The sequence below is a fragment of the Phaseolus vulgaris genome, chromosome 7 (genome assembly GCF_051622355.1).
Source record: "Phaseolus vulgaris cultivar YP4 chromosome 7, ASM5162235v1, whole genome shotgun sequence".
Lineage (NCBI taxonomy): Eukaryota > Viridiplantae > Streptophyta > Magnoliopsida > Fabales > Fabaceae > Phaseolus > Phaseolus vulgaris.
In genome coordinates this window covers 12,123,808-12,138,990 of record NC_143504.1, presented here as the reverse complement: position 1 = coordinate 12,138,990, position 15,183 = coordinate 12,123,808, and the positions used below count along the sequence as shown (strand labels likewise).

The 15,183-nt window shown below is 32.7% G+C and overlaps 1 protein-coding gene across 1 annotated transcript; it reads right to left on the bottom strand.

The window, feature by feature from the left end:
- Positions 1–7,739: 7,739 nt before the first annotated feature.
- On the bottom strand, positions 7,740–9,236 carry LOC137828555 (AP2/ERF and B3 domain-containing transcription factor RAV1). The gene has a single exon (XM_068635175.2). The coding sequence runs from the start codon at positions 9,025–9,027 to the stop codon at positions 7,942–7,944; it is 1,086 nt and encodes a 361-aa protein (XP_068491276.1). The 5' UTR covers positions 9,028–9,236; the 3' UTR covers positions 7,740–7,941.
- Positions 9,237–15,183: the final 5,947 nt, after the last annotated feature.

The following is a 15,183-nucleotide window of genomic DNA, read 5'->3' as shown; positions in this document are numbered from 1 at the left end:
CCATTGCTCATTGCTAATTCCAGTCACCACACCGCGGGATTATCCTTTTTGCTCACTGCATGTTTTAGTTTCGACATGTACAATATTTGCACGCATTGTCCCACTTCTCCCACGTGCCCTTTGTTTTTGGGCACTTCTGTTGCTGGTTCCTTCATTGTGTAGGTGGTCAGCCCACCATTTCGGGTACCCAGCTAGTTGTAAGCATCCCTTGTCGTCATATCCAAATCTACCACAATGTGAGCACATGAGCTGTTTCGATTCAGTTCGCCCCTTTTTCTTATATCCCGTTTGCATTGAAAGTCCCATTATGACTTCTCTTTCTTCCTTCATTTTGGTGATCATCTTCATCCTTTCTTCCTGCACCAAGGTTACGTACACCCTGTTGAGTGAAGGCAGTGTTTCTGTTGGAAGAATATTGGATCGCACTGTCCCGTAACCCACACCATTCAATCCCATCAGAAATTGATGAACTTTTTCTTCTTCCCTTCTCTTCTCTAAGCGTGATCCAATGCCTCACTTGCATCCTCCACACGTGCACTTTGGAATTTGTTCGTAGTTTGCCAATTCATCCCAAAGGGTGTTTATCTTTCCATAGTACATAACCATTGTTGGCCCTTGTTGCTTGCACTCCACTAGTTCAGCGTTTAGTTGCTAAATTCGTGATCCATTCACCACAGAAAAATGCTCATTGATGTCCTCCCAAAGATCTTTCGCATTCTCTGCATACGTGATGGTGGAGCGCAAGTTCGACTCAATGGTGTTCAATATCCAAGAAACAAGAATGGATTGAACTGTCCACCAATATTCCATCTCTGGCGTGTCCTCATCTGGTATCTTATGGGTTCCATCGAGGAAACCCCACTTTCGTCGGGCACGCAATGAGACCTTCACTGTTTGCATCCATTCTTCGTAGTTTTCGCCACACAATTGCACTAGCGTAATCACATTTCCAAGATTGTCACTTGCATTCAAATCATATGGTGATGGACCCTTCTTGACACCATCCCTTTGATTCTTCACATTCTCCTTAATCTGAGACATATTTCCATTATCCGCCATTTTAGCGGTACATGATGTTTATCAAAATGTTGCTTTGATACCATCCTAAAACTGTATTGGCCAATCTGCCTGTTTTAATATTAAGCTGCTAAATATATACGAATGGTGGTTATCCAACAAATCCCGCACAAATTTGTTGCAATCTCCTATTAATGGAAAGTATATAAATATTTACATAAATAAGACCAATTCTAGCTAATCAAATAATTAAAATATCAATTAGAATGATTCTAAAATTAAAGCATTAATATGTTAAAGATACAACAGGATTTGTGTCTGATATGTTGGAATCTTCTCGTTAGGTTTCAACAAATGCTTCAAATAATTTAACACTTATGATACTGAAAAAATAAAGAACTTTCATTGTATTTGAGAACAAGAAAACTACAGAACACATTTATGCAGAGGAGGATGAAAAGCTATATAAAGTTAACACAAACTCTAAGAGCTAACATAAACTATTAACATACTACAAACAACATATTAGAAAAGCTAAAGAAAAATAAATCTAGTAAAATTTTCTTTCAAGTTGGGTGATGAAAATCACAACATCCCAACTTGTAACAAAAATGTCAAGAGAAGTGTGATGAAGGGGTTTGGTAAAAGCATCAACAAGTTGGTCCGAGGAAGAAATTAGAAACAAGTGAATTAATCCTTGCTGAATTTCTCACGAAAAACAAGTTAGTCAATTTCAGTGCAAAATTGTGAGTTCACTAGATAGGATACTAGTATCATAATAAACCAAATTAGAACCCAAAGACATATGAAGATCATGAAGGAGAAAATGTAACTATTGGATTTCACAAGTGAGACTAGCCAGAGCTATATACTTAGTTTCAAATGAAAAATGAGAAATAATAGTTTGTTTCTTCAATTTCCAAGAGACCAATGAAGAACCAAGAAACACAAAAAAAACCAGTGATGAATTTTCTGGTATCTAGGCAACAAGTCCAATCTTAATCAACAAAGACCGATAATATGAGTTTAGAGGAAGCAAAGAAGAATAATCGTTGAGCAAGTGATCCTTTTAGGTAGCGAGGAACCTAAACAACAACCTTATAGTGAATACCAAGAGGATTCAACATAAATTGACTTAATTGTTTTAATGAATAAACATTATCTCGCCTGGTGATGGTGTCATACAAATGTCTACCATCTAACCTTCCATAACCAGCAACATCAGGGAAAGTTTTATTGTGATAAGCTTGTAATTTAATAGAAGGATCAAAAGGAGTATTAGCAGGTTTAAAACCAATCAAACCTAATGTCATCGAAAAGTTCAAGAGCATATTTTCACTTATTTCAGACTTAGACCAGGAAATTTCAAGGCTTAAAAAATATCTCATAAATCCAAGGTCCTTGATTTTAAATTTGGTATCTAAGATTTATTTAACATAAGCAATTTGTTCCATATCATTTTCAGCTAAAACAATATCATCCACATAAGTCAATAAGATAGTAAAGAAAGTATGAGTTGATTTAACAAAGCTTTATTTATAAAAGATTATTTGTAATTCAGATTAATAAAAGCAACAAATAAGGTGTTATATCATTGTTAGCTACATTGATTTGGACCATAAAGAGATTTGTGCAACTTACAAACCTTAAAAGAACAAGGCGAAAGTAGTCTAGGAGGAGACAACATATAAACGTCCTCATGAAGCTCTACATGAAGGAAAACATTATTAACATTTAATTGTGCGAAACCATCCTTCAGTGGTTGTCATAGCAAGAAATACCCTCACCTTAGTGATTTTAGCAACTAGAGAAAAGTTGTCAAGATAATCCAATAATCCAATTTGGAGGTTTGGATACAAGAAGTGCACTAAAAAATAGCAGTTTATATATAACATTTATTATAATATTTGTTTTAATATAACAAATTTTTTAATTATAATATTTTAAAAAATATTTTGAACATTTTTTTATATAAAAATATTTTATTTTATGTAAAAAATAGAGTTAAATATAAATAAAAATGTTAATTATATTGTATTCTTTTAAATATTTTGAACATTTTTTATATAACAAAAATTATTTTATGTAAAAATAAAAATTTATAATTATATTTAGTTCTTGAACTTTTATGCTAACCTAGACTGTCGGACTTGATTAATCACTCTTTGTTATTCAAAATCAATGGATTCGTTTTTGTAATTTTCTAATTGTTCCAAAGTTGTATAAATTGAATGAATTAAATTCAATTTTTCTCATTTGATCTCAGAATAGCCATAATAGACTCCACGTTGAAAGCCTGTTTGTCACATGGCAAAAATGTTACGCTGTCGTATTATGAGGATCTATTCGAATAGTTTCTATAGTTCAAGGATCTAAGTAGTCTAAAATTTTGACTAAAGACTAAAATTAATTTATGTGAAAGTACATAGATGAAAAACATATTTAACCATTATATTAATAATAATAATAATAATAATAATAATAATAATAATAATAAATATAAATGTAATCATAATAAGAATAATAATAGTTATAATATGATAACAAAGTTTTTGGTTCACTCAAGAAACGTGAATTATTAATAATAAATACAAAATATTAATAATAATAAATAATAATAATAATAATAAATAATAATAATAAAATATAATAATAATATTTATTTGCAGATGAGTATTAGTAGGAAACATGAAATTATATTTTCCACATATAAAAATTTGTAAAATATTACCTACACTGTGAATGCCTACGAATTTTGGATTGTTGGTATTTTGTCAGTAATTTCTTATCACGAATTTTGGTCATTTTATATAGATTTTTTATAATTAAAATAAGTGTTTTTGTAATTAATATAGTTAGAGATAACGAGTCTTAATCATAAATCAATAAGAAAAATTAGATATATTAAAATCTTGATCATAAATCAATAAGAAAAATTAGTTATATTAAAGTCTTGATACAGCAAATGTAGTCCATTTAATATATAAAAAAGACCCTATTTTTTTTAATTTTAATTGACAATAATTACCATCCTATCCCTTTTCTAAATAAAATGGTGGATATTTGTATGGATTTATAAATATACTTCCAACTATCAGTGTGTACAAAATAAATTGAATGTTTGAAGCTGAAGGTGTCTCTTTATATCATAGAATATAATTTATACAGTATATTAGTAATGTGTGATGTGAAGATATTAATTTAGTGGATATGAGAGTTAAATCCGAACCTAAATTAAATTGACAGTTGTGTGGAATACGTCATAATAAGTAGCATGCATGTAGTTGAAGATTGAAACATTTAACAAGAAATTATCTGGAAGCTTTATGGCACAATCGGAGGAAGTCATATATACACATCATTTGGCTCTTTACGCAGACTAGATGGAACAATAAGACGATTATCATCACAAGCATTCAAAACTATATATTTATACAAGAGGCATCGTGGGACCTCACTTCGTTCATAGTGCCTCAATTATTCATAAACTCTGACCAGAAGATTCAATTCCACTGTTATAACACCATATCAAGACAGAGTAGTGTTCCTCAACATCATTGAAACATTTCATTTCGGAGAAGAATAACATTACGTCTATTGTATTATTACACACTATGTTTTACCCTCTCTTTTCTTTTGGTATCTCTAAAGAAATGTTACCACACTTTTAAATTATTTTTTCTAATACTTGTTCAAATTTATTTAAAAAATATATTTGTTGAAATAAAAGTGAATCTTAGTATGAATTCGTGATTTAAACTATATAAAAAGTAATCCAAAAATTTGGACAGGAGTTAACATTTTATAACATTTTTTTTTCTTTCCTTTTTCCCACTCTTTGTTTTCTTTCTGTATTTTTTCTATTAAAAAATTTCTTGCCTTTTTCACTGATTGTGCTTCGCATGAGTTCTGTTTTGATTTTTAATAATTTTAAATCAATAATAAAATGCATTTTAATAATAATAATAATAATCTTTATCAAAATGGATATTACTAATAATTTAATATTTAATTCTTAGGATAACAATATCAAATACTGTTTAAATCTATCTATGTCAGTGAGCAAAGGAAGATGTCATGAATTTTTTTTTAATAAAAAATTGGTTATAATAATTACAAAACACCCTTAATTGGTGATATCCTTTTATTGCCCTACAAATTATTCTTCTCTTTTTTGTTAGGCTTCGCCGTTTATTAATTGTATTAGGCTTCAATGATATACAACTTTTAATATTAAAATTTATGGTGTGTTTTTTTTGGCAAGAGCAAAGAAAATAGAAAAGAAAAAACATAAACAATGATGATTTTTTATATGATTGAAGGGGAAATGAAAGAAACGTTTCTTTTTTGTTTAAGAAATGTTTTTCCTCTTTAATTTAAACTAAAAAAAAAAAAACTCTTACTTTTCTTTTTTTCCAAATTGATGCGTGAATGTGACTCAATATTACAGATAAAGAATAGACTATTTTTCTTAAATTATTTATACATAGTTATATTGTGATCTTATCTGCAACTTGCAATTTGAAATTATATTTTGAACTATATTTAAAGTTATTCTTGTTTTTAATCCAAGATATTTTCGGTCAAAAGAAAAAAAAAGGCCAATTCTTCAAAAATACTGAAATTATTTTCATACGCACAAACCTAAAATTGAATAGTTAAAGAAATAATGCTATTTGTTAATCATTTTGCACTGTAAATGGTATCAGTTATATATGAAATTTCATGTTTGTAATAAAATCAATTTATATATTTTGTTATTTATTTTGATGTGCAAATGATGAATTAACTTAAAACCAAAACAATGTACATTGAATTAAATTATATAAAAGAGTTGAATATTCTATACCCGCAAAGTCGTAAAACCCAGTACATATCATTATTAGTAAAGACATAGAAGGTGGTGTTGTGGTATGGAAGAAGTAAAAAGAACAGAGACTCAACGTGATGGAGATTACAACTCAACTAATCATACAAACCAATATACATTATATAATTAAAAATAATTCTCACCTTGATAAAATGATATAAAAATAATTCAAAATTTATTCTAGTAAAATTTGAAAGTGATTATATTATTATATTATTATTATTGGTTTCATATAGGAATCATTACAAATATCTCTTCCCAACATGAAATAACTAGTAGATTGAATTAAAAATGACACTTTCAATAAAACTAATTTACTTATATATATATATAAATAGATTTTAAGTTTAACTTAATCTTATAAAACTAACTTATAAAATAAGATTTATTTTTACTTATATAATGCGAAATATTCTTATTTTTAGTTGATATGAAATGTTTAACATACTCTCTCATATTAATACATTCAATTCGTGTGTGAAAATATATATTTATGGATGGTTCGATATTGGGTGATCTTATAAGTTCTACAAATTTTAGTTAAAATAGAATTTAAATAACTTTGATATAATATTAAAAAATAAATTTTAAGTGTAACTAAGTAAACATATAAAATAAGATTTACATTACTTATATATATTATTAAATATACTTATTTGAAGTGAAATCTTCAACCTATAATATATGTATCATAATAAGTTCTAAACAAAATGGGAGTTTGAGATTTCCACTCTCTTTTTCTGCGAAGGAGATGGGAATTGTTTAGTGGTGCAGAAACGATGCAAGCAATGGTAGGTTCATGGAAAGTTGACTATTCAAAAAACAAGGTACTGATAAGGTCTAAAATTTTAAGAATGTTAGAAAAAGCTATGGGCATGCACAGTACGCCATACCCACTTGCCAAGTAGCCATTTCTCAGTTTCTTTCTTTATTGGACAAATGTCTAATTATCAACTTGTTCACACTTTCCTAGGTCATGCTATGGACCCCTCCTCAATGTCTATTAACTTTCTCAATTTTTGCCAATTTTTCTCCACAGTACAAAATTTCATATTTCATTTCACAATCATAAGAAAAGGTCTATACAAAGAAAAAAATAATAATATAAATGTAAGTTGAAAATGAGAGAGAAGGAAAATAAATAAACGTCAAAATTAAAACATTCGAAAAAATGAGAGATAAAACGTTATAATTTGTCATCCCAACCATATCATCTTCTACATCATAAAAGTTTAAGCGTAAATTTAAATTCTGTTAATCTTGCGAAAATAATTATATAATTTGATTAAATCTTAACATTATTTTTTAATATTAAGACATCTAGTTTAATTAGTTGAATGTAGAGTTTCTAAATTATTTCCATATTTATGGATGAAAAAAAAAAACAGTGATTCACCGACAAGCATTAACCTAACCTAAGGTGAAATAATTTTTTTTGCCTAATTGGATAGAAAATACTCAATCTGTATGTACTTAATAAGGTTTTCAGCCATAATCTCATGCTTTAACCAATGATTAAAAAATTAATGAAATAACAATTGTGAAAGATTTTTTCCTTCTAAATCTTATATTAAACATAAAAGATCGAAATCTTATACTCAATGCTACAAGTTAAACAAGAATCAGATGACGAGATGATGGTAAAGTAAGCTGAAATCATGAAATGGAGAACACCGCACATGCAAACTACATGCACAAGTGACAATAAGCAATTGGTTTTTCTTAAGAAGATGAATTTGAGTAATAATTTTTGGAGTAGGAAATAGCTGTTCACAGTTAATGTCCCTGTGTCTAAAAGACAAGTACTCTCACAGAAAACAATACAAAAATAAGCAGTTGTACTCAAGGTTCCTTTATTTTAAAACGAAAAAACTGTTATATATTTTGCCCTAATATTTCCTTTTTCTTTTTTGTCTAAGAATATACAGCTTGTAACAAGTGGCAACTTGAAACATGGCCACCATCCATCAATCTACTAGCTCTACCTCCTCAAACATTGTCCCATGAATTCAACAATTACAAAATTCACAAAAACAAACGTAAAAACTATAATGTTACAAAGCTCCGATTACTTTTAACTTTTTGCTACATTCGAATGCAAACAGTTCCATCTCTTTTCGCTTCCCCTCATAACCAACCCGGACACCATCCGAACCGGGTAGTTTCAAAAGGTTCACCCCGAAAAGCCGAACCATCTGAACCTGCTCAACAACTGGTCCCACCGGGACAAACAAACCGCCAGCATTATTGTTATTAAGCTCACAAATACCGCCACTGCTCCTGGCCTTGCAGTCTATATAAAGCTGCCGGTCCGGTCCAGTTGACTTGAAAAACCGAACCGCGTCACCGGCTCTCAAATTATTCTCCTTCACGAACCGGCTCCATCCTTTGGTAAGAACGTAGCTCTGGCTACTATTCCAATACGAGTAACGAAACCGCCACACTTTCCCTCCAACGTCCTCGAAGTTCAAAAGCACTCCCTTCGCCGCCGCCGCCGCAGTGCACAGCGAGACTCCGCTACCGGATCCAGTGCTCAAGGGGAAGTGCTTCTCCGCGTGCTGCTTCGGTATAACCAATCTATTCAGCTTCCCGACGTCGCTGGGCGTGACCGTTTTCTCGAAAAGCTGCTCACGCGCCTGCGGGTCAAACGCGCCGCTCGATGCAGCCTCGGCAGCGCGGCGGCGCCTGCCGCAGCGAGTGCTCTGCTGGAGCTCGTCGTCGTAGGTGTGTTTGCGGAGCATGTCGACGATCTCGGACTTGGAATGCGAGTTAAGGAACTCAGACTCTGCGTCGTCGCCGGCTCCGGCAAGAGGCTTGAAGTTGGTGACAGCATCGCGTCCGCGGAACCTCTGCGCGGCGATGTCGTAGGCTCTGGCGGCTTCGTCTTCCTCGTTGAAGGTGCCGAGCCAGACGCGCTGGTGCTTCTCGTAAATCTGAGCGCCCCAACGACCGTTGGGTTGCGGTACCACGCCTTTGTATTTGGAGGAAGGAAGTTTGCGGGATTCGGCCTCGCCGGAAACAGCGTCGGGGTCGACGCCGCCACTTCCGACGCGGATGAGAGGCGGCGGAGATTGGTTGGGAGGAAGGGAAAGAGAGTCGCTGGTGGTGGTGGTTTCATCCGTTGAACTGCCTGCATCCATTTTGCGTTTGTAACCGTTAACTAACTAAATTTGGTTTGTGTGGAGTGAGTGAAGAGAATGGGTTTGGTTATTTGAGTATTTAAAGTAGTATAGGATGAAGTAGTGTATGAAGAGACAGAGGGAGAGGAAATTGAGAGAGTAAAAGAAGCTGGAGAATAGGTGTGGTTTGATTTGTGGGTGGATATTATTTATATAGAGAAGGAACTAGGAAGATGAGGTTGTGTTACTTAATGCAACATGAAATTTAAGCATTTCAATTTCAATGAATTTGGTATGGAGGGATGCATGATATGTGGTGTGGGTGGGTCAACCATTGGAGAAGGAGAAAAATTCATTGATAGGGAGAGAGAGATAAGATTACACTAGAAAATCACTAGATTTCACATGGAGATAATTTATTACATTCGTAAAATTATACAATGATAAATACAATTCACTATTTTCTTCATCTTCTTTTTAAATCATATTATTTATAATGTTTATTATTTTGTCTCTCTTTTAAATTCATATTATATACCATGTTGATATTTTATATATATATATGAACAATTTAATGACCGATAATGTCTACTAATATTACTTTTGTGTCATTTAAATTTTTCCTTATGTAAAACTTTAAATAACTTAAATATATTACAAAATTAATCTCTTGAATATTTTTTTATTGGCAATAAAAATAAAATTAATGGGAGTACCAGGACTACCTAACCCATATATAAAAAAAAAATCTTATAGCAAAATATAATATGGTACACGATATGTACATCATGACCCTGCCTCAAAATGAAAACAAAAATTACAATAACTCATTCGCCCCTCCAAAACACAAAACAGGGAAAAATTGGAATCCCTACAGGTGAAACTATGAAATCGTCTATCCTACACAAAGAACAACAAAATTCCAAAAGTCATTAGAGTGGTAACTTGTAAACCAATAAATAAAGATTTTGTGTACATGTCATAACACAAAGAAAGATTTCTGCAACCTTGTTTGAAAAATTTGCAGCCCGCTATAATCAACAAAATCACCTTCTGCAACATTGATTTCCATTTCAGAATCTACAGACCCTATAAACACAAAAAAACACCATCACAACTAATTGACATAGATCAGGAGACAAATCAAAACTAGGTAAAAGTGTGTCACAACATCAATTATAACATAGATCCTGACTTATTTTATAGAACTTAGACAAACATAAGGATTTAGGCACCATTCAAAATAAGAGAAATTTGCAGATTTTGTCTTACCAGTTATCCAAGACTAGGATTTGAGCTGAGCAAGGTAAAAATCTCCATGGGATCAGATGTAGCATTCCTAAAGACAATGTGATTCCTTTGATTCCAAATTTTAGCAATGATGGCTACCCACATTCAACCCAAAACTCTGTTTCCAGCTGTTTTTAGCCTACATGACCTAAATTGACTAAAATACAGTTTTTGTACACAATACATTATTGTGCCCTCTCCAATCTAGTTAAGACAATGATGTCAAAAAATAATAGAAAAAAGATAAATTTGAAAGAGATGATTAACAAGTTCATCACATAAGCCACAAAAAAACACAAAGTGCACTAGCAAGCCTTCGACCCTTCTTACAAAGATTATCAATAGTAGCCACTTTATTATGCATCACTCTCCAAGCTAAACACTGAGCACGAGATAGGGCATTAACCAACAAAAAACTATCATAGATTGAACCGTCTTCCCCATTGATTTCATTATGCGGTAAGTTATACGCAGAGTTTACCTTATAAGACTTTGCATCGTGTCTCCAAATCCATCTATCTAGCTTTCCAATTGTTAGTTGTATACCTCAAATTTTACTCATTAACTTATCATTCAACTCAGATTCTCGTTCCAACAGTTCTCTTCTACATTTGAGTGATCAAATTCAACTGTTATTTTCCCATCTTCCAACCTCAAACAACCTTTCATCTTTGTAGTTAGAAAAATTATATAACCTAGCAAATTTATGTTTTAACAACTCGTTTCCAATCCATTTATTCTGCCAGACCTTATGTTTTTTCCATACCCAATTTCCTAATCAATGTTATCCTCTAGATTATAGCACCATTCCTACATCATTCCTACATCCCTAAGATCTCTCTAATAAAGAGATTGGGAGGTATCCTCCTATAAATTTTATAAATCTCTCCAAAATCCCTATATTTAGAATTCAAAATATAAATTCATAACCCTTTCTTATCTGAACCAAGCCTCCATATCAACTTTTCGAGTAGAGAAATGTTAAAGATTCTTAAATCCCTAACCCATAGACCACCATTTTCTTTTGTATTACAAATTCTATCCCAAGCAATCTAGTTAATTTTCTTTTCGTCTTTCCCCAACCCCAAAGAAACTTTCTTTACATTTTCTCGATAGAGGACACAACAACAAGTAACATTTAAAGATAAACATATAGAATAGAGGAAGAGATGTAATCTCCGATTTTTGTAGTTAGATCCTTACTGCAGAGGTATTTCCCTTTTGACCCTTATAATCTACACCTAATTTTCTCCGCAACCCCATCCCAAAAAGAGATAAACATGTGGTTTCCCCAACAGGCATGCCCAAATAAGTAAAGAGGTAGACATAACATCATAGTTCAATATAGTTGCAAATATATTTATCGCCCCTACATCAACATACTTCCCACTTATTATGCTCTTAAGATAATTTATCTTTAAACCGGAGACTAACTCAAAGTATCTCAATATGATTTTAATCACAAAAATATTTTCAGTTGTGGTCTTGCATAAAAATAGTGTATCATTTACGTATTCTAACAAGTTAATCTTAACATCCCCTTTCCCCACCAAGACACTTTGAAGAAGATTGTTTTTAACCACTTGTCTAACCGTCTCAACAAGTCCATCAACAACTACAATGTATAAGAGAGATACCCGAGGGTCACCCTTTTAGACACATGGTCAATCTACTGACTAACACGTAAAAAAAATATTAAGCTAGTGTTGATTCTTTCGGTAAGTGTACCGAGTCAAATGTAGTATTTTGTCTCAAAAGACGAATGTCGAACCCACAAGGAACATTTTCTCTTAAAATTTTACTTCGTAACACTCACTAAGTATCACAATATGTAAAATAATTTGATTCAAGATACATCGACATTATTTGAAGAATTTTTGCTGGTAAATTAAATAAAAACAAAGTAAATGATTACAAGAATTCAGTTAATAAGATTGGGATTGATGTTAATATTTCTCACTCATTTGTATTTTGAATACATAAAAATATACAATACTCTAAACTACTAGATATTGATGCAACAAAAAAGAGTCATTCACATTGATTCCTCAATTATGAAATTATTAAGATCATCTCCTAAACACAGATTCCTAAATTATTTAGTAGATTTCTTGGCATGAAGAAAATATGTTATAAAGCATTTGATGTATCGAAACCTATTCCTAGCATATATATATAAAGTACTTTCATTTATGTCAGATTCTCATAAATACTTTCCATTCATCCAAAGATCTAATTCAAGAATAAAATCAAGCTTTAAGCATAAAATGAAAATACGAATATCAAATAGGAACAAAAAAACATATATAAATATTATCAAAATACATAGGAGTTTGAAAGGATTACATTAAATCCCAAAGGAAGGAAATTAGCCACTAATGATTACCATTACACACTCCAAAAGATTATGGTAATCAAAAGAAGAGAGTTGAAATATTTTCTTCTTCATGTACAACTACTAGGGTTTGTTCAAGATTGCTCTTCTCCTATCATTCTTCGTATTAGCCTATTTTCAAGCTTTTGGTAAGTGACTTATCGCTCAAGCTAGCCATATCTCGCTTAAGAGAGACCTCTAATTTAAAACCCCTTATCTCTAGAGCATTTTTTCTTAGGCGAGTTCTGGGCAAGGCTTGAGCGCTTGGGCGAGCTTGGCACTAGAAGGAAGCATGGTCCTTAGAGCATTATCGCTTGGATGAGCCTTGAGCGAGTGCACAAGATCTTAGTGATTGGGCGAACTTGAGCAAGTTTGGAAATGAGATAAGGCTTGCCTCTAGACCACTCTCGCCTAGGCGAGACTCGCTTGCCTGAGCGAGATTCTTGGATGTCTAACTCCTTGTTTTCTATCTTCTAAAGTCTCTTTATTCATCCTCTAGCCCTTTGCTCTATCTTTCCTTAATTTCCTGAAATTAACACAAAGTTGGGATCAAATGGCTTCTTTAATATCATGATTAAAAAATATATCGTTCAAGTCTAAACTTCTCAAATTAGGGTTGAGTCATAGATTAATTAACAATTAAAATCTACAAATACCTAAAGTTTTACATGAAATTTTACTAAATTATGACACTTATCATCTAGATCAAAGTTAACATCCTGATTTAAAATTATAAAACATAATTAGTTTTTTCCTCTCTAACATGGGGAAAAAATGTGTCCACCTTATGAAATAAATAAAAGATGCGTTACTTCATACTTTATATGTGTTATATATATATATATATATATATATATATATATAATTTTTGTTTAAAAATTAAAGAAGATTTTCATTTGAATTTTTTTTTAAGAAGATACATTTTTCTTTTTTATTTCTACAGTTACTTCAACTTTCGAAGTGGATTTTCACAGGTTTTTGTGAAATCATAAGATGATAGAGCTAGGATCACTCCCTTGGATTCGAGGTCAAGGGAAAAAATCTCCAGAAAACATATAAGAGAGAAGATAGTAAATAATTCTTGTTTTTCTTTCCTTTTCATCCCTTTCATCATGGTTGTATTTAAACAAATTATCTAACGCCAATTATTGGCAACCCGCAATACTAGGAAACAGAAAAACAGAATTGGATTGCGTATCTACACCTATGACTCAACAGAAAAACAAAATTGCATATGACTCGGCATAATTCTCCCTTCACACATAGTCACTTAGGTAAGTGGGTTTTTGGGTCATCCTAATGGTTCTAGATGATTGGGCCTTTGCATTCCTATCATCACCCTCCTCTGGGAGAATCACCTTTTCCTCAAGGTGAAACTTGTGTTGAAGATCATCCCATTTTTCCCTGCTTGTGTCTTCCGGAGCCAAACCAAGCCATTGCACCAATACCAAGAGAGAAGGTGGCGAAGTAGAAGTGTCCCATTTGCGGTCCAAAATAGCCAAAGGTTGAACAAATGGATGGTTATCGTGGGTATCTGGTGGTAATGGATCAATATTGTGAATGAGTGGACCTTTATGAAGTTTCAGCAAAGAGCAATGAAACACAGGGTGTATCTTTGAACCAGAGGGTAAATTCAAATGATAAGCAACTGCCCCAATCTGTTCTGTGATGTGAAAAGGACCATAAAACCTTTTAGATAATTATGATATGTCAAATTAGAAATAGAACTATGGCGGTGAGGCTGCAATTTGACATAAACACAATCTCCTATATTATAGGATATATCTCTCCTTTTGCTATCACCTTGTAGTTTCATGGCAACTTGAACCTTGAGTAAACAGTTCCTTAATTTGAGCAACATTCTTGTCTAGAAGCCAACAAATTGTCTACAACTTCAATGGAAAATGAACCAAGCAAATAGTGAGGTATGGATGGAGGACTTTTGCCATACATAAGCTCGAAAGGTGTGACTCCAGTAGAGGAATGTACAACAGTATTGTAAGACCATTCTGATAGAGAAAGAAATTTATACCAGGTGGAAGGTTTATCAGAAACAAAGGAACACAAATACTGCTTAAGTACTTGATTAAGGACCTCCGTTTGACCATTAGTTTTGGGATGGTATGAAGTGCTCATGCGTAGTTTTGTGCCACATATTTTAAACAACTTGCGCCAAAATTGACTGATGAAAATGGGGTTACGGTTTGAGACTAGGCTACGAGGGAAGCCATGGTGTTTGCACATCAAGTCCAAAAAAACAGAAGCCACCTTGAAAGCCCCATCTTTTGGAGGAAGTGCGCCAAAGTGAGCACCCTTAGAAAAACGATCCACCACAACAATAATAGCAGTATGGCCCTGGGATGGTGGTAGGCCAATGACAAAATCCAAAGAAATGTCTTCCCAAATGGCTGTTGGGATTGGCAGTGGCTGAAGTAAGCCTGTCGATTTCTTGGTCTCATACTTGACTTGTTGGAAAGTGCTACACTGAGAAATGAAGTGCTCAACATCCTTGC